Below are 26433 nucleotides of genomic sequence, written 5' to 3' on the forward strand. Positions count from 1 at the left end.
GAAGTCCAACTTCAGGACGATGGTTGGAGCCCGGCGTTTGTGGCAACACTGGATCCCTTCTCTCTCTTGCTCCCTTCATCTCCACCGGTCATGCAAGCAAGCAAGCAGCTTGCTCTTCTTCCAAATCGAGCACTCCATTTCATTTGAGATTGAACAAATCGAAGATAAAAAAAACTCTCAAAAGGAATTGAAGTTCCTATACGAAAGAGGACGATTGATTGTTGCAGGAGCAATTGCGGTCAGAGACCTATCCTGGCTTTGCCTCGCTGACGGTAGTGGCGCAGCCCCGCGGGAGGCCCGCCACGACGAGGACCAACATCCCCACGGCGGCCACCAGCAGCACGAAGCGGCCATGGAGCGATGGCGCGCGAAGAGGGTGCGGCCCTGCAGGCCACGATGCGCAGCAAGGAGCCCCCACGGCCTAGCAGCCTGCAGCCCCAACGCCGCCGCGGGGGTCAGGGTGGCACGACGCGCGGGGGACAGGGGTAGAGCCACCTGGCGCCACCGCGTGAGGCTGCGGCGGTGCGGTCGCGGGTCCTCGCGGGCGTCAGCAACTCAGCGGAAGTCCTCATATGCCTTTCATGGCTGACGGTGATGCCCTCCCTGCAGCTGGCGGCCTCTACAACGCGACGAAGAAGAAGGTCAGGTGGGGGCTCGGGAAATAGAAACGTTGTACGTGGGCAATCGGTGGTAACGGTGGTTAAATACTGACAACTCTACGAGGAGGTTTGAAATTCGTGTTTTTGGAGCATCCTTTGAGGTGCTTCAGAAAAAACGTGGATCTGGCCCTAACTCCACATTTTTTCTGGAGCTGGAGTTGGTGGAGCTGGACATGTTTGGCAGGAAATTTTGCGGAGTTGGTGGGGTGAAGCTATTTTTTCTGAAGTGGAGTGTTGCCAAACACCGCCAGCTTTCCTTGATGGGGGCTCGCTCGCCTAGCAATGTCCACACGACGCCAAAGATGAGAATGGACCCGAGCCAGGTGAGTGTCTCTGGCAGCGGGAGCTACGGGATGTACGAGGTATCGTCGGTGGGACGGAGGCGCACACGGAGATCTGGGTCGGACGGTCACCTGCGGTGCGGATCTCAGGGACGCTAGGCGGTAGAGGTATAGGGCAGCCAGCGTGGGCGGCGCGGAGGGTAGAAGGGAGCACGCGACGTGACCAACGTGTGTTCAGCGGCGGCGTCCGGTGCTTGCGCGGCGCTGCACGGAGGGAGGCGGCCGGCGGTGGCATAATCAGTGGAGGGAGAAGGGGAATGGAATGAGGCAACGAGCGGCTTGTGGCTGAGAGCAACTCCAAGAGTATTCTAAAAAATTCTTCCCCAAAACTATGTATTGGGGGTTCTCCTAAAAAAATTTCCTCCAAAAACATATTAGTCCACAGCAGATCGCTAATAAATAGCCCCCAATATTTCAAACACAGGCCACGTCATCGTATTGGGCCCATCGGAAGGGACGCGCGGGCGTGCGGGAATCAGGATTGGGGGAGGAACGCCAACGCTAAAATATACGCGGTGGCAGGCTATTTTTTAGCGTCGCTAAAAAATTGGGGAAGGTTTAGGTGGATTGTTGGAGTTCATTTTTTCTCTCTTTTTTCCTAAAAAAGGTATTGGGGGTAAGATTAGCAGCCTCTTGGAGTTGCTCTGAGGGTTGGGCAAGCCGTGGGGCTGAAGGGATAAGGCGGTGGCATTTTAGTTATTTCGTGTCCCTCATCCACACTGGCATAGTGAGTTGGCAGATCACGTCTGCAAAAATGGTAAAAATGTTGCTTCATTGATGCAGGGATGACAAATCTGTAGGTAAATTCGTAAGAATGGCAACCGAAGAAGTGTCATATCCATAAGAATGATAAATAGTTAAATATCTCCGGATATCGAGGTAGCCTTGCCTCGCCTTGTCCACCGTGGAGAGTCGATTCGACTCGCTTGCTGCAGCAAGACGAAACTTCCTAGCGCAGGCTTCGACGTGATGCGGCAACGAAAACAAGCGTGTTTTCTTTTGCCTAGCTTGGTAAGGCAAGCCGCGGCAAAGAAAAGCTTCCAAGCGCCTAGTACTGTAAAATTTGCCTCAGATATCATGAAAATAATTTTTTCACAATAATCAGCTTAACCTAAAATGCATATCCTACTAACTGGATCTTAGATGCCACGTATCAAAATTGACAAGACTTGTGGCAAAAACCTATACGTGTCAGATATATTGTTAAAACATGTAAATCTTAGGTGGTCTTAGATGTCAGCTTAATAGTTAATAAACTAAGAAACTTGTAGGCACTCTTTCCCTTCCAAGCAAACCTTCTGATTGGTTTTAGCCGATCGTTCCTTTGGCTTATACGGACCCAAAGTGTTCAAATTCGAGATCTCAGGGGACAAAAGTGTAAAGTTTCATACAAGGTGGGGTGAAAGTGAAGACGTGAACGTTCGACTTCGACACTCCGCTCGTGTGTGGGGCATACAGACGAACACCTCGCGGGGACAATCAGCCACTCGTCGCCGCGCTCTCCTCGACTCGGGAAGCTTCCTGCGGACGGAATGTGCGGGTGCTCGGCCCTCGTCGCCGGAGGCCGTCTGCCACTGCTCGCCATCCCCCGCCGGCTCCGTCGCCGCCGAGGGAGCTCCGTCAGGGCAGAGGCCTCACCAGGCGGCGAGTCCCAGCGGAAGAAGGTCGCCGTCGCGGGCGCCGGCTGGGCCGGCCTTGCCGCCGCGCACCACCTCGTCAAACAGGTTCGCCTCGCGCTAGAGCTCTCCTGTGGATTGTAGTAGCTCGTGGATTCGTGTACACATAAGTTTGGAGGAGTAGTTTTGATCGTTACTGCCAATCTGCAAATCGTTTTGATGATCAGGGGTACGATGTCACGCTTCTCGCCGCGGAGAGTGGCCCAACCGAGGAGGTTGGCCTTAGAGGTATTTCAGTCTTCAGTGTACAGTATCGTATTATACATTTCAATCTGGTGCCAGTTTTGTTTCAGTAATTCCTTCATCGTGGCGTTGCGCACAGGATTCTGGTACCCGTACCGCAACATCTTCGCTTTAGTCGATGAGCTGGGGATCTCGCCTTTCACGGGCTGGAATAGAGCAGCCTACTATTCTCCAGAGGGCCTTTCAGTAATTTCTTTGCTTTATTTTCGTTTTCTCACTTGTTTAGTGAATTACTGCATTGGATCATAGCTAATGAATTTCTCATAATAAATCCGACGAGGAATGAATCCGTCAATTTCTCTACGCCTTTTGGAATTATTTCTTTGGTGGATTTATTACTTATACTGGATATCAGTAGGAAAACTCAGGAATTTGTTTCGGACTATAGCAATATTAGTTTATACTGACCGCACTGTAGTCTGGATTAAATTATCTACTATATGTTAACGTCCCTCCATCCTGAATGTTAACTTAATCCTTCTGATCACCATGTAGGTCGAATTCCCTATATTTCATAACCAGCCACGGTTACCAGCTCCCTTTGGAGTCTTTGCATATCCAGAGGTACGTTTTCTTTGTATCTTAATCTGGTTATCTTTTTATCAGATTCTAAATTAGTCATAATATCCTGAATTTTCTTTGTTGCAGTTCCCTAACCTTCCTTTGATTGATAGGTTGACTTCAATTCCTGTCATAGCTGCAGGTACGGGTATCCAACTGTTCAGCTTGTGTTATACATCAGCTTACTTCCTAACCACTTATGCATTGCTTTGGTCCAGTAATTGACTTTGACAACACTGACACTGCTTGGAGGAAATATGATGCAAGTAAGAAAGTCTCATTGTCTATTGTCTCAACATTTTGAATCTGCCAACTAGCTCAGAGTTGAGCACGTGTATGATGGTGTCTTTGTGACTTATTTATCTTTCTCAAATTATTGCTGGTGTCTTCATCTGCAGTGACTGCAAGAGAGCTTTTTAAGATGTACGGTTGCTCTCAAAGGCTCTACAAGGAAGTATTTGAGCCAGCTATTCAGGCAGCCCTGTTTGCTCCTGGTGAGCAATGTAGTGCAGCTGCAACGCTGGGGATGCTGTACTACTATATGTTGTCTCATCAGGTTCTATGCCTATGCTCTTCGACATCATCAATGATCATTTTCCTTAAGATAATACTTTGATAAATGAAGCTTTTATCATCTTGTTGTCTCTTTGTAGGTCTAGTTTTTTTTAATGAATTCCCTATTTTACAGGAAAACTCTGACTTCTTGTTGTGCTGTGGCGAAGTAGAAGAAAAAATTTTATCTCCTTGGCTGCAATTGTTGGAGATGGAAGGCTTAAAATTTGTAGCAAACAAAGTTCCATCAAGTATGACTATAGATACGGATAGTGGATGCATCTCTGCTATTGTCTGTGGTGACGATGTATATAAGGCAGATGCATTTGTTTCAGCCACGGGACTCTCTTCTCTACAGTCCATTGTCAAAAACAGGTAATACTGTATGTGGTCACTGCATGAGTCCTGGGTCAGTTTTGCCTTAGCTTACTACATTCAGTAGTACTCTTGGAAGCTGGTAAGAAAATATAATCTACTTAGAGGAGCCATAAGTTTTACAACTTGAAATCTGCAATTAATTTATGTGCTTTTCTGACAAGTGAAGTCCATCCCTATGGTCTCATCGAGAATTCGCCAATCTTCTTCACCTGTCTGCAGTAGATGTGATCTCTGTAAAATTATGGTTTGACAAAAAGGTAAGCAGAGTATGCACTTCGTTTGCTAACTGTTCACACGTTGTGCCCCCAATATAATTTTATGAAATTTTGCAGATCACAATTCCAAAGGTTGCCAACGTATGTTCTGGGTTTGATGATTCATCTGGTTGGACGTTCTTTGACCTTACCTCAATATATGATGATTATTACGAAGAATCAATAACAGTGGTGGAGGCTGAATTTGTATGTTCAAGGCCACCTCTATTCAATTAAAAAATATGCAGCATTTCTGCTAGGATGTATCATATACACTTAATTTCTTTTTGCAGTATAATGCTAGCCAGCTGATACCTCTAGATGATGATGATATTGTCTCTGAAGCTTCACTGCATCTTATCAAATGCATACAAGATTTTGAGGGTGCTAGTGTGATCCAAAAATCAGTCAGGAGATCTCCTAAATCTGTAATCAACTTTCTTCCAGGTGAAGTGAGATCATGATCTCATTTTAAATTTCTAATGTAAATGCTTAAAAGGCCACTGTTCTTGATAACTTTCTGTATGTAGTAATTAACAAGCTACCATTAAGCATTGTATACAATTTGTAATGCTATGCTCTAAATCATTTCAGTTCATAGTGTCCAAGCAAATTGATGTCAGTTGTGAATTCATTCTGTGACGATGACCAAGAATCATAATAATAATAAAAATCCTACTTTTGTGGTATAAGTGCATCTCAAGTGCTGGTTTAGAATGTTGTTTCAGACTATACTCTGAGGAATATTTAATTTGGTACACCAAAAAAAAAATGCATTTCTTGCAGGTTCCTACAAGTACACACCAAGAGGATCAACTTCTTTTCCGAATTTGTTTATTGCTGGTGATTGGATTGTCAATCGACATGGATCCTTTTCAAAAGTGAGGCATAATATGTCACGAAATGTTTCGGAGAAACAGTGAAAGGTTGTATTTATGGGTTGATACTTTTTTATCGTAGGAAAAGGCATATGTAACTGGACTTGAGGCCGCTAATAGGGTGGTGGACTATTTTGGCACTGGGGACTTTGCCAAAATAATTGCAGTTGAAGGAGATGAGCCTTATATAGAGACATTGCGTAATCTCAGCAGAAGAGCCAATGAGCTGAAGTCACAAATTCCATTTTCAGAGTTCTTTCTCCAATAATGTGGTTCGGATTTTTTTTCCATATGGCTGTGGACCGATGCCCATTTTTCATAGGGCCCATATGTAAAAGGTCAGCTAGTTCTCATTTTATTTGCTTTATAACTTCTTTTTATACATATATGGAATACCACAGGTTAGTTTGCACTTCACATTGAAAAAAAATCACCAAATATCTCCCCAGCAGTGCAACTTACATGGATTCAATGTTATGGACATATAAGCTTATGTATGCACTATTAAGAAAATTGGCTACCTTTTCTGATGGCTTTCAGCTACTTTGGGTGAACAACACCTAACAGAAACTATGTTATCCTACCCCTGTATTTGTCATTCTTTGCTGGCTATGCAATAGCATTTCCCTGTTCATATATTGCACAAATTGTGGTTTTCCATGAATTACATAATTTTGTTTAAGCATATTTTCCCTTTTCCTAGCCTCAATCTTGAACATGTTTAATTTAAAACAAAGGAAATATACTTTGTTAGTGAAAGTGACTTGCACCAGGATTAGCTCCAGGTTTCAGATAGGTTATATATATCCTTTTGAGTATGTATGTATGTATGATGCCAATATTTAAGTCTGCACAATTTCTCTCTTGCAGCATATTTGGTTATCAACAAATGTACATACTACTATCGGACCATAATTGCAGAAAACAACTTGTTCTGAGTTAAACTTGCATTGTTGTTTGTACTTGCAGTACTTGTTGAAACATATATATACAACCTCTTCCATCATGAGATCAGAGATGCCTCAGGTATAACTTCCCTTCCTCATCATTTCCACAAACTCTTCATAGTCGATATTCCCATCCTGTGTATTCAGTGGGGTGATGATTAGATATATGCAACTGGGATTGGTTACTGGGAAGAATATTCTCACCTTGTCTTTATCAACTTCATCTAGTACTTGTTTAATGCTTGCTTCATCGCCCATTCCATACTCTGCCATAGCTTGTTCTAGTTCGTCTCTTGTTATGTACCTGCAGTTGTTATGTACGTTGTCTCGGGTTAATTATATTGAACCTTTTTGTTTTCGCAAATGAGTTTAACCAAGCAAAATGACACTGCGACACTAGCATGTATTGAGCATTGTTAATTTGTTATATTATGAACAAAATGAGTGGCGTGTAATATGCTTTTACAAAATTCTAGCATTATTCAATTGTATAGCTCTTCATCAAGGTGATGCATGGAAAATAAATGACTTTCTTGATTCAACAGAATTAATTTTACCCGCTGTCATCTTTGTCAAAGTATTGAAATGCACGGATCAAATCCTCCTCCTTTTCCAGTTTATGTTTATTCATCATGGCAGTAAGGAACTCTGTGTAATCAATGCTGCCACTCTTGTCCACGTCAACCTGCACCGACCAAAGTATTATTATTGAAGCATTTCATACACTTAAACTTAACTTGGTGATAGTCTGAAAGTCAAACGAAATAAGCAATCTTACTGCTTCCATAAGCTTCTGAACCTCTGCTTCACTAATCTTTGATCCTAGTTTTGTCAGTCCTTCCTTCAGTTCTTCGACTGTGATTGTGCCACTCTTGTCTGTATCCATGTTATTGAACATCTGCTTCAATCCCTTTATCTCCTCTGGTGATAGGTTCTCCGCGATTACCTTACAGTAGAAGGAGACGATCTGTCAAGCTCAATTTGACACAGGCGAAAAAGTAGTTATTCTTGTTAGGGAGATTACCTTGAGTGCTAGTTGCTTTAGCTTGTTCATAGCCTTGAATTGCTTCATTCTTGACATGACTGCGCTATCAATAGGTCTGTCAGGTGCATCTTTGAGCCATGGATGTTCTGCACATAGAGTCATTCATTTGTTTGGGATGAAATGTAAACCATACAAATGCAGATGAACTTTGCCTCCATAACTGAAGTGATATATGATAAGGCAGTTAAAGAGTGCTACCTAGGGCCTGAGCTGCAGTAATGCGCCTCTGAGGATCTCTATGCAACATTTTCCTGATGAGATCCTTTGCACTTTCAGATATGGAGGGCCACGGGGCGGAGCTCAAATCAAGCTGGCCGACCAGTATAGCATCAAATATGCCTTTCTCTGTTTCTGCTCAGATATATGCAAACACTGAAAATTAGCCTCTGATGCTGAGGTAGTGTACTACGTTAGGATGAAGATGTATCAATACTCACCTGCCCAGAAAGGCGGTGTCCCACATAGAAGAATGTATAAGATCACTCCAGCACTCCAGACATCAATTTCTTTGCCATAATTCCGGCGCAGTACCTCCGGCGCCACGTAGTATGCACTTCCCACAATGTCCTTGTAGACTTTACCTGCATTGGTTGGGGGCAATATCCTTGCATTACTTGTGCGTGTATGGTGAATTGTTCGTTTCGTTCTTGTCTATAGTGATCAGGTTAGTGCGGCGTATGAACTATACTGTCCCCTGTTCTCTAGCAACATCGTGTATGCTTGTTTTGTTCTTGTTTGATACTATTACTTTTCAGCTGCAACTTTTGAGCCCAGCTTGCTGGAAACTTTTGGTTGCGATTAAGCTAACCTTCTTCGATGAAGACGGAGAGGCCGAAGTCGATGGCCTTGAGCGGCGCGTCGTCGGCGGGGCTGGCGAGCAAAAAGTTCTCGGGCTTGAGGTCTCGGTGCATGACCCCCATGAAGTGGCAGACGTGCACGACGGTGAGGACGTCACGACAGACGGCGGCGGCCTGGCGCTCGGAGTAGCTCCCCTTGGCCGTGATACGGTCGAAGAGCTCCCCGCCGGTGCAGAGCTCCATGACGAGGTGCACGCTGTCGGCGTCCTCGAAGGCGCCCTTGAACTCCGCCACGTTGGGCTGCCCGCTGAGGTGCTGCAGGATGGTGATCTCCCGGCGCATGTCCTCCACGTCGGCGCGGCGCACCAGCTTGCGCTTGGACACGGACTTGCACGCGTACTTGAGCCCCGTGGCGCGCTCCGTGCACAGATACGTCGTCCCGAACTGCCCGCTCCCCAGCTTCCGCTCCAGGTGGAACAGCGTCCGCACGTCCACCATGGGGCGCTGCAGCACCGGGCCCACCTCGCCGGAGGGCGCCCGCCGGCTGGCGCCGCCCATCCTCGACCCCGACGACGGGAAGGGCGGCCGCCGCGCCTGCGTCTGCGTCCGGGACGGCCAGCGCGAGCCCGAGGACAGCGGCACGTCCCGGGTCTTGCGCTCGTGGGGAGGCCGGTACTGCGGCTGCGACGGCCGCCGCGGCGTGTCCACGGTGATGGGTATCTCGTGCTCGTACGTCTTGGTGAAGCAGTTGCCCATCGCCTCCTTGCTGCTTCTTTCTGTGTTCGTTTGGGCAGGACGGCGACGACCGACGACGACGTCGAGCCGCCGTCGAAGGTGGTGGTGGCTGGTGGGAGACAAGACGAGACGAGACGGTTTGAGGGGTGGTTTTCCGAGTGCTCCTTTTGTGAGCAAAGGGATGACGAGGATATGATACGAGGGCAACTGGCGGCAAAGCTTGACTTGACGTGATGCTCAACTCAACTGCTGAAATGAATCCCCTTCGCTAGCTGTTTTGCTTCTTGGCCGGGTTTTGAGCTTTATGCGTTGTCTGGTTGTCTCGAGATGGAAAAGAAGATTCAGGCAATGCCTGGGAATCACGCTATCCTATATATGCACACAGTGCGGCGGGGGCGATTTTTATTCGGTGGTGCCGGTGATGGAGAAACAGCTGGTCTGCGCAGCCAACTCATTCCCTGCCGGGCCTTTTCTTTTCTTTTCTTGGTTAATCCGATAATTTTTTATTTTTATATTTTTTTTTTATGATTTTGCAGAAATAAGTAGTCGAACCAAAAATTTACAAAAATGGACCTATACTGCCGGACCAAATAGCGGTAGGCCTACCTTTCACCGGTTGAAACGGCACAAGGGTGCCGGCTGGTAAGTGCCTGCAGCCGGTTCAACCGGCTATAACTCCGTTTTAATTTTTTTTTCCTTCATTTTTTATGACATTTATGAAAGTGAATTATGTAGTTCCATTGCAGTACGTAACTTCATAATTTGAGGCTATACCTCTATTTTAAATATTGTTCCTTTATTTTTTATGATATTTTTGGAAGTAAAATATGTAAATTCGTAATTTGAGAGAGATAGAGTGATTGAATGAAATAATTAAAAATGATTTAACTCCCGACCTAGATAAAGTAGTTTGCGGATGACCACACATCGTACGCTATACAATCGTACACATGAAAGCCTACATTGACGTAAAAAAAGAGGTCTTACGCACTAAATGCGTCCTCGCTTGAAACGAGGCTCACCGTGATCACGACCACGCCTCGCTGCCCGCTGCGCAGCTCTAGTTTGGAACTGGTCGTACATCAAGGGCTCCCGTGGGGCAACGTCACGAGGCGGACGTCCTGCTGCAGCCGTAGGTGGTGTCGCAAAGTCCTGGGTCGCGCCGGGGCGTCACGCAACTGCGAAGCACTGATCACGTCAGGCTCGGGTCTCAACATTTCATCCACCTAAGCATGGACACTGGACCTCTGTCCCTCCTCCTCGATGGAGTCCTCCGAAGCCCCTCCGCGGTCTGCAAACCCTGTTAAGCAACCAAGGAAATGGTATTGTTAGTTTTGTTGCGTATTTAAAATGGAATAGAATACATGTATTCATCACGCACCGTAGTGGTGTAGCTCTATGCCTGGTGCAGTAGAAGAGGGCTCGCTCCACTGTAAGCTCCGTACATATGCGAGGCTGAGTTAAGAAATAATTAGTTAGTAAGGTTAATTGGATAACATTTCATCAATGGTGTACGACAAAATAATGTTCACGTACTTGTCAGGGTCAGGTACCGTGGAACAGTGGACAGGCCGTGCGGGGGCATGCCAAAACAGCGGTGGTGTCGGTGTGGCCCAAGACGCCCGGCCGCTGATGAATGTGCATGTGCCCGTGGTGCAGTACAGGGGCCGGGGTACAGCGGACAAACGGGTGGCTGAGAGGACATACCAGCTTGGTGAGTAGGAGGTGGAGAGGACGAACGAGGGTAGGCAGCCCGTGGTGGAAGCCCGACGTCCCCGCAACTGCCACAGTAGCTGACGACCCTTAGGAACCTATTGCAGGCGCCTAAGGTCCTCTTGTACAGCATCTCGTGCTGATGATTAGTTAGGTGCTGGAAGTGCTCGACGTTGTACGTCAGCTCAGTGGCTACCTCTGCAATAACGTTGTACTTTGGGAAGAGGATAGGGTTGAAGTTAGCCACACCACATGATGCAAGTTGAGTAACAAAGATGATGAAGAAGCTTACCGCAACGTCGAAGTTGAAGTCCCTCGAGCGCAGGTACGTCTGCGTGATAGGCGCGGTCTGCGTCGGTGGCTGACTCGGAACGTACGTGACCCGCGTCCTAATCCTCGGCAAGAACCACCAAAGGTACGCTACGAATGCATCATCGTCATGTGCACGGTCCTCCTGCATTTGGCTCATAGGCTGCAACATCATCCTCTGCATCTGCCCCTTCTGCCCCATCATTGTCAAGTTCTTCATTTGCCCCATCAGTACTCTCCACATTTTCCTCCACTTCAACTTCAGCACCTCCCACTTCTTCTTCCATTTGACTGCTAGATCCAACCTTCGTGAACCGTTGAACATACCATATGAGCGGTAAACCGCGCCTCGTGCAACCCTTTACATAAGCTCGGTAGCTTGAGGTTCCTTCAAGCGGGAGCAGCTCCCAAAAGTTTATGTCGGACCGTCTCTTCGCTACAGCCGTCACAGACACATCCACTTGATCTCTATCAACACCGAAATCCTTACAAAGCCACCTGCATATGCCCCCCAAGTCCTCTTTCTTGCTCTTGGTAAATACTTGCAGAAATAAGGAAATCCACTCAAATCTATCCCTTCTGGACCATATCTAACCTCCCCCGGACTATAGAAGACTTGGAAATATAAACTATCCGACGTGCCTGCCAACATACACGAAACGAGCAGTCTAAATTACTCTCAATAACTTAAATTAACTCGAACGACGCCTTCATTTCAATAAATGGTGGAATCATTTAATTCTATCATCCACACTAACAACTATTTAAGAGTAAACCAACCTTACGAACTAAATTTATCATAGGCATCTACCTGGGATAATATACGTGACAAGCACAAAGGTTCTCACTAAATCTAATAATTCCAACTATCACTATAACAACTACATTGTCAATACCTAAACAAAATATAACCCTAGCAATGCAAATAACATTCATCTAAATTTAATCTACATAAATCAACAAACTAAATTTACTGTGAACTAAATATCTAAGTTAAATCCACTGTACTGACTATGCTACATTTTCCCACATCTAAAATCCGCTAGATTTTTCTAAGTCTCACATCCACTAAACTAACTCCTAGATCTATGTACTACTAAATATCTACATTAACTAAACTACGAGATTTAAAGAAATATCTGAAATGAAGCAACAACCGAAAATTTCAATCTCCCCTCCCTCCCCCTTCTTTCCTTCCTTCCTTCCCCTCCCTCCCTCCCTCCCTCCTCCTCCTCCTCCTCCTCCCTCCCTCCCTCCCTTCTCCTCTCCCTTCCTGCCTTCGGTCTCCCTCCCTCCCTTGCTAGCTGGCTTGCTTCATCTGCTCTGGCGCATGGGTGGGAGCTGCCGCACGCCGTATATATAATGGGAGGCCCCGCCGTATATATAATGTAAGGGATGGCTTCCGCCGTTTGAACTGGCGGGGCGCCCTTACCGCCAGATGAAACGGCAAAACTTCCTCGAAACCAATGCCATTCCAACCTGTGGGTGGCCCGCCGGATGGGGGACGGTAAGAGCCTTACCACCATTTCACCCGGCGGTAAGACCCCTTATCGCCATTTCAACTGGAAATAAGCTGCTACCGCCGTTTGGTCCGGCGGCATAGGTCTATTTTTGTAAATTTTTGGTTTGACTATTTATTTCTGCAAAATCGTAAAAAATATATAAAAAAATTATTAATCCGACGAGTTTAGACTTGAGATTTCAGCCTTCGGCTTGAGAGGAAGCTTGGAAATTCAGTGTGGATGGCCCAAAGTCTGAATGACCTCACATCTCACTCCGGGCCGTGGGCTGGTGATAAATGGTGTGGCAGCAAACCAGCCAGGCTCGGTTGGTCAGTTGAGTGTGGGCTCGGGTCTTCTGGTCTCCTCTCCTTTCCCCTCTCTACAGTACAACAGGGCGAGTCGAGGATGATTTTCACTTCGGCGCCGAATCTGCTAGGTCCTCCCCCCTACGCCAGCCTCGTCGGTGTCGGAGGAGGGTGGGGACCTGTGGATTGGGGGGCCGTTGTACATATCCTACTCTACTAGGTTTGGATTAGGTAGATTAGGGTTAGGTTTGACCATGCCGGTGATGCGGTGTGGGTTCATCTCCCTGTGCTGCTGCGGCTCCAGTGTGCGACGGCGGAGAGGCGGAAAGGATGACGCCATGTCGAGCTTCGGTGTGGGCTCCTCCGACATCTACGACGGTTTCCCCGACATCGCGAGCGGCGGCAGCATCAGGTTCTTTTGTCCCTTCCTCGTCTCCGTCAGATAACGCTGGCGGAAGATTAGGGAGGTACATCTACCAACTCTTTGAGAAGCTGGGTTGGGCTTTGGTTTCCACCTTTTTTTTGGTGGTTCTGCTCCCCTTGGGGTTCGTCGTCATCCGGTGAGCTAGGATCTCTAGCGATGCGATGACCAATGACCATCTTCTTCAGCCGGGTCGTTCAGCGTTTACAAAGTAGGTCGTGTTCGATGTGCTGCTCAAGACGGCAACAAAAAACTATGTTCCTTCGCCGGGGAGGAGGTCGGTTTCAAGCTAGGTGCTCCGACCGCCAGTGGCGAGGAAGACCAGGAGGAACTTACTTCAAGAGTGTCTCTGTAAGATTTGGGTTGTAACCACCAAAACATATGTGAAATATAAACCCGGTTTCTATAAAAAGCCAGACGGGTCACTTCGGCCTTGGGGGGTTTGCATTCGGAAAGCATCCGCTCCAGATGATTATTGTCCCCTCCCTCCATCCTAAATTGCAGACCATTTTGACTAGTTACATAATTTTTGCTATGCACTTATATATAGTGTATATCTAGATACATAATAGTATCTATAAATATAGAAAAACTAAAATGATCTACAATATGAAATGGAGGGAATATTTATTTATCAGGACTGCCGGAATCACATCCGTAAGTCAAATACAAAGGGTATCGTCACCGTGCCGGAGTAAAATAGATGCTTCAAAGTCACCATCACAACCATCATCTTGGTAGCTAAGTATCACTTAACTGGAAAATGATCGCAATCCGAGTTACCAGTGACAAGTATTTTTTTTCAGTTACCATCATCTTGGTAGCATGTGACTGTGATAGGCCATCTCCGCTCTAACTTTTTTCAGTTTTGACATCAACAGCTGTGTTTCAGAATATACACAATGATATCCAGAGCAGTAAAGTGATGGTAACAGGTTTCATCTTGATCCTTGACGCATACTCAAACCACCTTGATTCCTAACGTTCATTTTGACGAAAGCGAACGACCACACGGTGATTCCTGCCAAGTCACGCAGACATTTCCAATGACCTGCTTTAACCCTACGAAGCTCCTAACAGTTGTGGTGATGTGAGACTGAGGGATACACACATGCACACTCCTAGCCTCTCTTTTTTCACTCTTTTTTATTGTACCCCCAAGCCCCCAAGCCCCCAACCACCTTTCTCCCCCACTTTGTTCATCCATCTTCATTTTTAAGTCATTGGCTCTCCACCAACGACAAGTAAACTAACAAAAGTTGCACAACTGATGGTTGAGAAGAGTAGACGGAACGGGACCCAACCCAACCTATCGTTCTCCACCAGATCGAAGCTCAGGTTACTGCACCCGTGGCCTGTGACCGTAAGTTGTGGCTAGCTTTTATCAGCAGATAGGTAGGTGGGCCGGGTGATGCAAGATCCTGCAGATAAAGATGTAGCAGTGCATATATATGAGGTAGAGAGATAGACCGGCCATCCCATCCCTCTTGCCACCGGTTCCCTCCTCTGCAGCCACCAAAGCCCTGCTTCCCGGAGGCCAGAGCTGCAACGATCATGGCGGCCGTCCCAGTGTACAGCATCACGAGGGCGGAGATCGACGAGTTCTGGAGGAGGAAGGAGGTGGAAGAGGAGGAGCGCCGCCTCGCTGCCGACAAGGAGGCTGCAAGAATCAAAGCCAAGGCGCTCAAGGTCAGTCCTTGCATTTGACCAACTGTATCGGTTACCTGTCAGTACAGCCTACTTAGGTTTCAGGCTTTCAGCATCATGTCTAACATATCAGAAAATTCATCAGAGGCAATCAAAAAAGGATATCTGATGCATCTTACCACGATCATGTTTTTCAAGTCTTGTTACGATCATGTTTTTCGAGTCTTCTTACAATCGTGTGACTTGGTGAGCCGATCATTTGGAAGCAGATGGAAGACTATGTGCTCTTCGAGCAGATGATCAGGGAGATCCTCGAGGAGGGGAACACAGGAGGTGGGGCAACCATGGGGCCGGCTGCTGCCGGTAGCACTGAGGCACGGATCATTGGCATCAAACACTGGTAAACTCTTCATAGGATCATGCTATCCATTCCTCCTTTTTTTGAACAAAAGCTACCCATTCTTTCTGCTGCTTTCTGTAGTTGCGCTGTCGGTGGTGCGCACCTTTCTAAATAGCAAGCTCCATCATCCTTTAGAAATTGGATAAGTGGCCCAGTGTGGAAAACAATCTGTATCCCACTCCATCCAATCCCTTAGTTGGATTCCCTGTCATAATGCCATATAATGGTTATGAGCACTATCCTATCAAAAATATAAGAATCCAAGAACCTGTAGCAAAAAAATAGATGCTAATCAACTAGACTAAGGAACCAAGAGTCAATATACGTAGATCACAATTTAGTAATGTATGTTATAAAAATGTTTCTGATGATGCAGTACCCACATGGCTATTTTCAGAAGATCAATTTATCACACGGTTCCATGCTTATATTATAGTGCTTACGTCCTAGGAGAAGAATCTTACATATCCAAGTGCATATGGATATGACAGACCACCTTCTTCTTCCACTGGGTGCAGGTGGACAAGAAGTGCTTATGCTTATCTGAATGCGCCTGCACTGTCCATGGATGAAAACGGTGGAAGCAAGCATGCTATCACATATATTCCGCAGGAGAGATGCACCATGTTCTTCACATCAACTCCATGTCAGCCAAATTCCACTGCTTGTGCGATCTTTTAGGCGTTCATGCCAGGGAAATGCTGGGATGTTGGGAAATCAGGAAAGATGGATGTGATTATGTGTCGGTTATACTTTGGGTCGAATAAGTTGCACATATTGTTAACAATTTGGTGTTTAATTGTATAATATCTGTCTTCCAGTACTACTTACCAGATCATGTAACAAATATTGATAACCATGTTGCTTCACATATAAAGTAAGATCGCTGCTAATGAGAAATTGTCTAAACAGCATTGCTTGCCGCTATGTTCTATCACCTGAATCCTTGACTACTTGGAATATATAGGTTGCAGCATTTAGTGAAGTTTCAAAGTGTATACATGTTGGAAATCAACAAAAAGGTGATTACGCAGCAGTCCTGCGCATTCTTGAAAATTGGCGCTAACAAGTTTCCTAAATTGAACAAGTTAGTGAGCCTGAGGGAACGATAATGAAACAAAAAAGAAATAGAGTAAGATGCATGTATGCTAATGATTCCACTGAGTTTTTTTTTAAAAAAAGGGAAACCAGAGGAAGTGGATATATCTGTCAGCAAGGACATTTCTTCATGTTAGCAACATCCTAAATTATAGCACAGCTATTGAGCAACGCTTAGGTACATGGAGAAGTCAACACAACGTCCAGATTAGTTCTTAATCTATTTGTAACATCAAATATCCCATCACAACTTCTCCCTTTGTTTCTTGCAGCGCCCCAATCTATCCAAGACACCGTATTTAAAATTTAAAAGAGTAAACAAGTCCTCTATCTACCCAAGGCGGCATATCTAAAAATTTAAAAAGAGTCCTAAAGTCCTTTAATAGTATACTGTCATATTTGGTGCATATAAACTTGCCATGACAAAGCAAGCAGTCTGCCTAGCTAGAGAACTGTGGAGAAAATACAATCAAATTTCACTGGGATGAATTTAAACTGTAGCACAAAACAGAAGTTACCTTACATTTATTAGCTTGTCTCCCCTCTGTACTTCGTCTGGTTTGCCAGGAAGCTAAGTGAATGAGTCGATACAACAATCGTCACTACCAGTCAATTGATTGTCTCAAAAGATATCGACATTGCACAAGGTAAACGATGAAAACCTAGAAGATGGGGAGTTTACTTTACTCTGCAGTCAGTCCAGACCAAAATCCCTCGCGAAGGCTGAAAAGGAATCATTCCACACCGAAGCTTCTTGGGGAACGCAAACTTGTGCCGACAAAGAAGAGGTGGTGATCCAGACAGCGAACCTAGCTGCGGTTTGCAAGGGCAAAGCCATCACGCGACGCATCTTCGAACGAGTCGATGCGCGGCGCGTAGCCCTCGATTCCGCCGACCCGACATCGCCCGTCGGCCGTCGCCGAGGCCACCGGCGTCTCGTGTTGAGGCGTCCCTTCGGCGGTCGGCGGCGATGGGGAATTTCAGCCTTTCGTGCATGGACCTAACGTTTTGGGGGCATGGACCTAGCAGTTTGGGTCTACGGGCTGAGGTTATCCAGGCGTACGTGGGCCCGGTCGGCCTGCTCTGATCAATTACGTGGCCCTCTTATGGGCCGGCTCAAAGTTATCCATCTTTCTCTCTCTCTCTCTCTCGATACAACAAAATTCTTACACAGCTCATCCCTCCATCGCTGGGTTTCATCCTGGCACGTCTTCTCTCCTCTTTGCACCCGCGCACTTCGAAACCCGCGGTCCGCCGCGTGGACTCGCCAATTCGCCATCTCCGCCTGGCACCGCCAGATCGAGAACCGCATGGACGCGCTCCTCCGGCGTCTGCTTTGCTGCTTCGGCGCACGCCGCCGCCACGGGCGACCTCGGCAACGCCATGGCGGCCGCGGTGGCGATGCTAGGGGCGACGACGCCGCCGCGAGGAAGAGCTTCCTGCGACGCACCACTACCCGCCCGTCCGGCGCCGCTCGGCTCAGCCGCAGCGCGGACGTCGAGCGGCTCGAGACGCCAAAGCCTCGCCGTCGCCGGTGGCCGCGCCCGCGCGGGATGAACCGCGTGTTCGCGCAGTCGCCCCCCTGCGGAACGACGACCAGGGCCGTGGAACCGAGGCCCGTGACGAGCGCCACCGCGGCGACGGCCGTGCCGGCGGAGGGAGGAGCCGGCAACCAGGAGTTTCCCGTGGAGCACTCCGCGGCCGCCACCATCCAGGCCCACTTCCGCGGCCACCTGGTACGCACGCCACAACTGATCGATCTGCATAAAGTTCAGTAGGATGCATGATCTCTAGTGCTTCAGGCTCTGATCAGGTCCATCCATTTCGTGGTCAGGCGAGGCAGGCGTTCCGCGCCCTGAGGAGCCTGGTGAAGCTGCAGGCGTTCGCGCGGGGCGCGTACGTGCGTAAGCAGGCCAACGTCGCCATCCGCTTCATGAAGGTGCTCGTGAGGCTGCAGGTGCGCGTGCGCTCCCGGCAGCTGCTGCTCTCGACGCCGTCAAGGTACACCAGGTGACAGCGTCATGCGATCTGATTGCTGCTGATTTCCAGTTAAGTTGAGCATTTGTATTGCCGTCACGTTTAATTTCTTTCTTTCAGACTTTCAGTACATGGCACACAGTGACAAGATTTGTACCTCCATTTGTAAATGCAAACGCCAATGCCTCCTCATACTTGGCCCAGAGAATGCAAGTTCGATCCAAAATAAAGATGGGCGTACCTTTTTGTTTCGAGAATTAGCATGATATACAATATTTGCATGTAGAATAAATTCATAAAATTCCTTTTGTTCTATCAATTGAAATAGACACAATTATTCATAACTTCAATCTTTTAGATGAGCTAAATAATCACACTTATTCTGTAGCATATAAGATGTCTACTTGTCATCATAGGCACAAAAAGTACGGACCAACAACACAATTAACTACAGGAAAGCACTAGTGATGGCTGCAGGGACAGCAAGACCTGTTGCCTCTCTCGTCAGCAGGCTGTCACAGCTCAAAGCACTCAGGGGAACACTGGCTTAGGATTCTGGAATACTTACTCTACTTCTAGCAAACTTCAGAGCAGAACCTCACAAACAAGTCTGACGAAGGTATCCAGCATGATCTCAGTAGTTGAACGTCCATGTCGACGGCATCCTTGCGGACTGGATGGTAGGCGCGTTCCGGACGTTGATGTCGAGTGGCAGCATCCGGTACTCGATCTCGAGGTCCCTCAGGATCTTGATCATCTCCTGCAGCAGGAGCTCTCTCCGCTCGAACCTCATGCCCATGTCGTGGAAGTTGATCGTGTGGCGGCACCAGATGGAGACCTTCAGCTTGTTGGTGTCGTCCACGTCGCGCAGGACCACCATGGAGCCAGGGTACCAATGCTCCTTCTTGTTGTCGAGGTAACTGAAATTTCAAAAGAAAAAACAGGATCAGTAATCTTAATTAAGCAGTCAGATACTCAGATGGCATAAAGAATTTATATTATAATCTTTGGAAATGGACTGATGTTAATGCATTGGTACTTACTGCAATAGTCTCTCCTTCATGAGGGACAGTTTCTCCACTGGTGTTCCGACATGAACAGTGAAGTCGACGGCGTCTCCCATGTCAGGGCTCCTGTAGTAGTTCATGATCGGTAATTGGGCCAGCTGACTGTTTGGATAATACACCTTGAGGTTGTCGTATCGGAGGAAGATCGTCGTCATGATGTTCATCTCCTCCACAACCACCTGGTGCGCATTTTAACAGTTCAGCTCGTGCGAAGCAAAATTATTCAGTGTAGATAGAGCATCAAGGAGAACCAGTCACCTGCATTCCATCAACTTCGCATCGATCGCCGACATCGAAAGGATGCATCACGAACAAGAACACGATCGCCTCGAAGATGGTCCTGAGAGTGTTCCCAAACATGAAGACCGCCACGAGGAGCTGCGAGCTGAGCAAGACGAAGAACTTGGACGTTGCGATCCCTAGGATGAGAAGCCAGAGCGCAAGCACGATCAACGCGACCACGACATTGGCCATCTGGTGGAGCTTGTTCACCGCGGTCTTCGTGTCGTTGAGCGTCAGGGCAAGTGCTTTGCGCTCTCTGAACGCGTTCACCTACAGAAATTCACACGACAGTGGAACACAATAAGCACCAGGAAATTTCTCTCTGAGATGGATGATAAGAGGAGAAACTGTGTCAAGATCGTTACCACCCAGTTCTTGAGCGACCTCTTGCTGACCCTGTTGTTCTCCTGCGCTCCTTCAAAAAGATCCATCGCTTTCAAGGCTTCTTCCTGCCTCATGAAGCGCATCAAATCTGACAGGTATATGTGCCTGCATGCAATAGGTTCAGAGTTCAGAACGAACGATGCCATGATATATGTTCAAATTTCAAACGAAGTGTTGAACACGGAAATGTGTACTGAGATTTAACTTTTGCAGAGAAGAGAGATGTACTAGCACTCACTTGGATCCAGGCTTGGCGACATTCTGGAAGATCCTCTTGGCCGCAACCTTGGCCTCATACTCGCTGTGTATCTCCGTGGCCAGCTCGTCCTCGCCCGTCGCATGCTTGAGCTGCTCGTCCATGGTCGTCAGCGCCCCGTAGCGAACGATCTTCATGAGCCTCTTCATGCTCCATGCGGAGATGTTCTTCTGGCTGAGCCTGTGGAGCTGGTCGATCGAGATGCCATCGTCCAGGTGCCGCTCGGTCTTCTGCCTCTGCAGCTGCTTGCTGACCCCTCCCCCTCGCCTGGACGGGGCCGTCGTGAGGCGGCCGCTCTTGGGCACGGGCCCGGACTTGCTCGGCATGGCCGTCGCCTCGAGCTCGCTGGGGATGGCCGCCCCTGCGCTCTGGAGCCTCTGCACCTCCGCCATCATGCGGCTCTCGTCCACCAGCGGCGGGCCGGAGAGGGTCTCGATGACGTACTGGTTGAAGAGCGCCTCCTGGATCCTGTCGAAGTAGGTGGAGACGTGGAAGGACGAGGCGAGCACCTTGAGGAGCAGCGTCTTGACGAGGCGGATGACGGTGGCGACGAGGAGGCAGCACAGCACCTTGGTGACGTAGGGGAGCACCAGTGTGTGGGTCTCCCGCTTGGCGTCCTTGTCGAAAAGGAGGTGCCAGGACACGAGCGCGATGCCCAGCCAGAGCACGTTCCGCACGGCCCCGCGCACGCCGTAGACGAAGTAGAGCACCTTCTTCCGCAGCAGGAAGTTGCGCTCCACGAAGAAGACGGCGATGCGGATCACCCAGCCGGAGACGAGGCGGCCGCAGATGAGCACGAACACGAGGAGCTCCCACTTCCAGAGGTGGAGACCCGAGACCTTCTTCCTGGAGAGGCTGGGTATGGTGACGCTGCAGATCAGCGCGCCCACGATGACCACCAGGCTGACCCACTCCATGATGAGGAGGCAGTCCATGGTGTCGCGCTTGAAGTCCGAGGTCATTCCCTCGTCGACGAACGGGTCGTCATCCTCGTCGTCGAAGCCGCCCGACTTGCCGATGAGCCCCGACTTGCCGATGAGACCCGACCGGAGCTGCCCGGACTTGGGCGGCAGGCCCTTCGAGACGAACGACTTGCGGGGGTCCGGCTCGTTGGCGGGGGCGCTCGACGGCGGCGGCGGGTCCATTAGCCGGGAGCGCGTCTTGCTGCGCGCCAGAAGGGAGGAGCCGGTGGACGTCGACGTGCAGCGCAGCACCTCGGCGGTGTCCCCGTCGATGCCACTCTGGTTGCGGTTGTCGCCGCCGTCGTAGGAGGAGGAGGACGCCGACGACGTCGACGGGGAGAACCGCTTGTGGGGGTTCTGGAACGAGACGCGCAGCTCCCTGGATGCGCTGACGGACGTCGGCGCGCGCGGTGGCCTCCTCATGTCGTCCACCTCGAAGTCCGGGTCGATCGACAGCTCCCCGCCGGCCGCCGCCTGCTTCCGGAGGAAGCTGCCGATGAGGCGGCTGGGCGGGTCCTCGCTGGACTCCCCCGGCGACGAGGGCGACTGCGGCGGGCGGTTCTTGAAGCTGAACGAGTCGCCGGAGCGGGACGCGTCGCCGCCGACGCTGGGCGAGGTCGACGCGCTCGACCCGGACGCAGACGCCGCGAGCATGCTCACCGCGCCGCCGGCCCGCGGAGTGCTGACCGCGGAGTTGTTCCGGGACACGCCGGCGGCCGCGCTGAGGGAGACCGGCGAGTGCGGTTCGGCATCGATCTTGACGACGACCTCGCGGCGGTCGCCGTCGCCGTGCTGGCTGCCGGCGCGGTCCTTGTCCTGGTCGTGGTCGAAGTCGAAGGAGCCCGACTTGGACGAGGCGTTGGACCCGTACGACCTGAGGCTGCTCCTCCGCTGCTGATCCATGGTTCCGGCGGAAGGCGGCAACCCAATCGGATCAGCCGCTCGGTCACAGGCCGGCTCGTCTGCTATTGACAGGGGAACTCGGCTCGGAACGCGGGGCGACAGGCAGGCATGCGTGGACGCTCATGCATGCGCGCCGCGCCGGCGGGGGCGGGGGCGCGTTGGCGGTAGCAGCAAGCCAGAGCCTCAGAGCGGGACACGAAGGCGCACACGCACGCATGCACCAGCGGCGAGCGCGCTGTCCCGGCCGCGAGCAAAAGGGCAGGGGCTCCTGGCTCGCCGGGTAGCGCGGCGCACGCGTCTGGCAGCGAGCGGGCCACCAGGCGATGCTTGCTCTGGCGACGGGCGCGCGGCGCGCGTTTACGGGAGCGCAGGGGAGCCTCGCGGGTAGTATATACCGGAGGGGTCGGGGGGAACGGCGGGGGCGTGCACTGGGGTCGTGGCTGGCGAGCATGCAGACGCGGTGCTCCCCGCAACCGCCGGCGAGCGAAGTTTAGTTGGGGCTGTGCGATCCTGGTGCTGAGCTCCGGTGGGCTAACCATGGCTATTTTTGGGCGCTTTTGATGCGCGTCCTTGTCCCTCACGTGCGCTTGATTCAACCGTTGGTCACTGCCTTGCAGTTGTAGGCTTGCAGCTGACCTCGCCTTTGCTCCGGCGATCCTCCTGATACCCGCTGCCTTAAAGGCATCTCATATGAGAGCAACGTGGCTTGTCCCATGCGGCTTGCTACATTGTGTTAACACCGTGACTGTTTATTTTGACAAGCGTCCTACACAAACACCTAAAATTGAGTATGAACTGTGTGAACATGATGCTCCACAGTGATCTTCCAAAGTCAACAGCCATGGCTTTTGGCCTAGGGTTAGGGGTGGGGGTTTGTCGGGTTGGTTGTACTCCGCGTCCTTTGAAAGAGTTTGGGGAGAGGAGGCCGAACTGATGGAGGAAGCGGGCACGGGGACAGAGAAGCGAGGTAGTGAGACCATCGACAGCCGTTGGCAGAGAAGTCTTGGGCCTGTTCGCTTCAGCTTATAAGCCGGCTGAAAAGCTGAAACGGCTGATTTGTTGTGAGAGGAAAACACTGTTTGGTGGCTGATAAGCCGGCTGAATAAGCTGAAGCGAACATAGCCCTTATGTTATCGTGATGTGGATGGCAATGGTAGAGACGACGGCCGTTGGTGGAGAAGTCTTATGTTATCGTGATGTGGATGGCAATGGTAGAGACGCCATCGAATGTTGCGGTGGAAGGAGGTGCGAGGAGGGGCAAGTGACCTAGGTGCATGTGCGGTGCGCCAAGAGGAAAATATGTGTCGAGAAGAAAACACGAGCCTGAGTTAGAATGGAGTCAATTGTCGATTGAAAGACTAATGACGTTAATTTATATGAACAGTGTGAACATGATGGTCCACTTCTCATGGTGAATCGAAAGCTGGAGGAGCTTCACCATTGTTAGGTTACAAATTACAATTCGTGGTCTAAGTTCTTGTTGCGGAAAATATCCATCCCCATTCACTAGTTTGAGTTATAGAAGACGTGCTTGTCGATAACAAAATCCATACAGTTAGTTATCTGTTTTTGAGGGGGGAAAAAAGGGCCAAAGGGTTCATGAACATCCTGATTGATGACAACCAAAGAAAATAAAAGATTCTAGAACAGTAGAACCATAAAGGCCCAGATCGTATCTAGGATGATGGCTCATTCATCATTTTAATCGAAAAAATATTATTGAACCAACATTTTTATAAAAAAGTTGGGTCTTCTAATCTTACAAAAAAGTTGACCCAACATTTTTTGAAAAATAATCGATCAGGAAAAAATGTTGGAACATTTTTTTAAAAAAGTTGAAACTCAACATTTGAAAGATTTTATATAGAGAATCATATAGAATCACTTCTCGAGGTGAATCGAAAGCTGGAGGAGCTTCACCATAAGAAGCAAACCTAACACTAAGTGATGGTTACAAATTATAATTCGCGGTCTAAGTTGGTTAGATTTCTTATCGTGGAAATTATCCATCCCAATTCACTAGTTTGAGTTATAGATGACGTGCTTATCGATAACAAAATACATATAGTTAGTTATCTATTTTTGAGGAAAAAAAGGGCCAAAGGGTTCATGAACATCATGACTGATGACAAGCAAAGGAAATAAAAGATTCTAGAACAGTAGAACCATAAAGGCCCATATCGTATATAGGATGATGGCCCATTCAACATTTTAACGAAAAAAATGTTGAACCAACATTTTTATAAAAAAGTTGGGTCTTCTAATCTTATAAAAAAGTTGACCCAACATTTTCGTGAAAAATGTTCGATCAGGGAAAAAAAGTCAGAACATTTTTTTAAAAAAGTTGAAACTCAACATTTGAAGGATTTTATATAAAGAATCATATAGAATCACTTCTCGTGGTGAATTGAAAGCTAGAGGAGCTTCACCATAAGAAGCAAACCTAACACTAAGTGATGGTTACAAATTACAATTCATGATCTAAGTTGGATAGATTTCTTGTCATGGAAATTATTCATCCCAATTCGCTAGTTTGAGTTATAGATGACATGCTTGTTGATAACAAAATACATACAGTTAGTTATCTGTTTTTGAGGGAAAAAAGGGCCAAAGGGTTTATGAACATCATGACTGATGAATAAAAGATTGTAGAAACAATAGAACCATAAAGGCCTAGATCGTATCTAGGATAATGGCCCATTCAACATTTTAACTGAAAAAATGTTGGAAAAAATGTTGAACCAACATTTTTATAAAAAAAGTTAGGTCTTCTAATCTTATAAAAAAGTTGACCCAACATTTTTCATAAAAATGTTCGATTAGGGAAAAAATGTTGGAACATTTTTTTAAAAAAAGTTGAAACTCAACATTTGAATGAAAAAGTTGGCTTCCGGTGCTGGCGAGCTCGCACAGCCGCGGGGGAGGCGCGCGGTGGTGTGGCTGCATGGCGGCCGGAAGGCTGGCAGCCAGTGAGCCGGCATGGGTGCCGCCGGCACGTGTCAGCCAGAGGCGGTGCGTCCGCGTGGGGGCTGGCGGCGGCGCGGTGGTCGAGGCACGCGTGTGGGGTGGCGGCGCGAGCTACAGGCGCCGGCCGGGGCGGGGGAGGGATGCAGGTATGGGCAGGTGTGTGGGTGTTGATGCTCGTCATTTACACAGTTTTACTCCTGTTTATCTTCAGTAATGCCATACAAATGATATCATAACTATTGATCATACTCAATAATTGGGCCATTTTTGCATACGCATTGTGTTTTGGAGGACATTCTATTTTTTAGGAAATTGGACTTAATTGGAGCATAATTGGATGAGGCTCAAGACAAGCAACAATCCAGAAAAAGACGAAGGCTAGAGACCCAAAAAGGGCCGAGGCCGATCGGCCTATGGAGCCCAGGCCAATCGGCCTAGGGTCCCATGGAGCCCATTCATCCTCATCTTCGATGAGGACCCCTCCAAGAAGACTTAAGGGCTATGTTTCACAAGATATGACAAGTTCACTTCAGGATCAAAGACCTAAACAAGTAGGATTTTGGAAAGATATCAAGATCCATCCTGATCCCGAGGCTATTGACATGACAAGCTCGCATGCAAGTAAAAATAAGTTTCCTAAATATCAGAGAAGACTTGACGACGAAGTTGGACGCGAGGGGGTAATAAAATGAAGGCCTCCCAAGCCGATCGGCCTGGACCCTCCCAAGCCGATCGGCCTGGGCCTTTCCCTCGCCCCATTGACTTGCCTTTTGGATGGCACCCTCTCCAGACTATAAATACCCCGATATTTCATCGAGCACGGAGATTGGAGATCAGATCCGAAGCAGAAGAAGCTGAGAAACTTGAGGGACAACCATCTACAGAGAGCTGAGGGCCATGCAGTTGTCCGGAAGATAGCTTAGGTTAGGCTCTAGCCGGCGTGATCACCCTGCGAGGAAGATCCATGCCGGAGTTCTGGAGCTAGGATTCACAAGTCACGGGTATGGCCTCGGTGGAAATCTTTGTGATGAACAATTATTCATGGTGAAGTAATAGATTGGTTTCGATTCATTAGCGATCCATATGCCTCCTTCTATGATTTCTACTATTATGAGTTTGCTTATTCCAATCTATAAAGCTTGTAGATTGCATATGGTGTTCTTGTAGTCATGGT

At 48.6% G+C, this 26433-nt stretch overlaps 4 protein-coding genes across 6 annotated transcripts; 2 read left to right on the plus strand and 2 right to left on the minus strand.

Moving 5' to 3' along the window:
• Positions 1-2450: 2450 nt before the first annotated feature.
• Positions 2451-8147, plus strand: LOC117864104 (uncharacterized). 3 transcript variants are annotated; one of them, XM_034748117.2, is made up of 15 exons: positions 2451-2724; positions 2844-2904; positions 2999-3105; positions 3415-3483; positions 3568-3622; positions 3699-3746; positions 3879-4036; positions 4169-4407; positions 4577-4667; positions 4743-4871; positions 4958-5111; positions 5451-5545; positions 5625-5880; positions 6413-6568; positions 7811-8147. In XM_034748117.2, exons 1-13 carry the CDS (start codon positions 2533-2535, stop codon positions 5808-5810), a joined length of 1584 nt encoding a protein of 527 aa, XP_034604008.1. In that variant the 5' UTR covers positions 2451-2532; the 3' UTR covers positions 5811-5880; positions 6413-6568; positions 7811-8147. The 3 variants fall into 3 exon arrangements, with proteins under 3 accessions (XP_034604008.1, XP_034604007.1, XP_034604006.1); XM_034748116.2 differs by having other exon boundaries at positions 6512-6568; positions 7421-8147; XM_034748115.2 differs by having other exon boundaries at positions 6512-6568.
• Positions 6384-9349, minus strand: LOC117864103 (calcium-dependent protein kinase 12). Its single transcript, XM_034748114.2, has 8 exons — positions 8343-9349; positions 7972-8115; positions 7733-7885; positions 7514-7620; positions 7268-7435; positions 7047-7174; positions 6694-6793; positions 6384-6624 (listed from the first exon to the last, which is right to left on the minus strand). The coding sequence occupies exons 1-8, from the start codon at positions 9085-9087 to the stop codon at positions 6565-6567; spliced, it is 1605 nt and encodes a 534-aa protein (XP_034604005.1). The 5' UTR covers positions 9088-9349; the 3' UTR covers positions 6384-6564.
• A 5520-nt stretch (positions 9350-14869) lies between these two features.
• LOC117862735 (uncharacterized) lies at positions 14870-16272 on the plus strand. The gene is made up of 3 exons (XM_034746241.2): positions 14870-15005; positions 15233-15363; positions 15882-16272. Exons 1-3 carry the CDS (start codon positions 14871-14873, stop codon positions 16042-16044), a joined length of 429 nt encoding a protein of 142 aa, XP_034602132.1. The 5' UTR covers position 14870; the 3' UTR covers positions 16045-16272.
• A 2501-nt stretch (positions 16273-18773) lies between these two features.
• Positions 18774-22880, minus strand: LOC117863222 (mechanosensitive ion channel protein 5). Its single transcript, XM_034746840.2, has 5 exons — positions 20410-22880; positions 20153-20276; positions 19764-20057; positions 19482-19684; positions 18774-19358 (listed from the first exon to the last, which is right to left on the minus strand). The coding sequence occupies exons 1-5, from the start codon at positions 22290-22292 to the stop codon at positions 19073-19075; spliced, it is 2790 nt and encodes a 929-aa protein (XP_034602731.2). The 5' UTR covers positions 22293-22880; the 3' UTR covers positions 18774-19072.
• Positions 22881-26433: the final 3553 nt, after the last annotated feature.

Source organism: Setaria viridis, chromosome 7 (genome assembly GCF_005286985.2).
Source record: "Setaria viridis chromosome 7, Setaria_viridis_v4.0, whole genome shotgun sequence".
Taxonomy (NCBI): Eukaryota; Viridiplantae; Streptophyta; class Magnoliopsida; order Poales; family Poaceae; genus Setaria; species Setaria viridis.

Coding starts and splice junctions, on each gene's coding strand:
- LOC117863222 (XM_034746840.2), bottom strand. CDS start 22,292: ATGGATCAGCAGCGGAGGAGCAGCCTCAGGTCGTACGGGTCCAACGCC. Junction 19,685..19,763: donor GCGAAGTTGATGGAATGCAG/GTGACTGGTTCT, acceptor AATGCGCACCAG/GTGGTTGTGGAGGAGATGAA. Junction 19,359..19,481: donor ATGAAGGAGAGACTATTGCA/GTAAGTACCAAT, acceptor TTGAAATTTCAG/TTACCTCGACAACAAGAAGG.
- LOC117862735 (XM_034746241.2), top strand. CDS start 14,871: ATGGCGGCCGTCCCAGTGTACAGCATCACGAGGGCGGAGATCGACGAG. Junction 15,006..15,232: donor TCAAAGCCAAGGCGCTCAAG/GTCAGTCCTTGC, acceptor ATTTGGAAGCAG/ATGGAAGACTATGTGCTCTT. Junction 15,364..15,881: donor ATCATTGGCATCAAACACTG/GTAAACTCTTCA, acceptor CACTGGGTGCAG/GTGGACAAGAAGTGCTTATG.
- LOC117864104 (XM_034748117.2), top strand. CDS start 2,533: ATGTGCGGGTGCTCGGCCCTCGTCGCCGGAGGCCGTCTGCCACTGCTC. Junction 2,905..2,998: donor CGAGGAGGTTGGCCTTAGAG/GTATTTCAGTCT, acceptor CGTTGCGCACAG/GATTCTGGTACCCGTACCGC. Junction 4,037..4,168: donor ACTATATGTTGTCTCATCAG/GTTCTATGCCTA, acceptor CCTATTTTACAG/GAAAACTCTGACTTCTTGTT.
- LOC117864103 (XM_034748114.2), bottom strand. CDS start 9,087: ATGGGCAACTGCTTCACCAAGACGTACGAGCACGAGATACCCATCACC. Junction 8,116..8,342: donor CTCCGTCTTCATCGAAGAAG/GTTAGCTTAATC, acceptor CAACCAATGCAG/GTAAAGTCTACAAGGACATT. Junction 6,794..7,046: donor TTTGACAAAGATGACAGCGG/GTAAAATTAATT, acceptor TAACAACTGCAG/GTACATAACAAGAGACGAAC.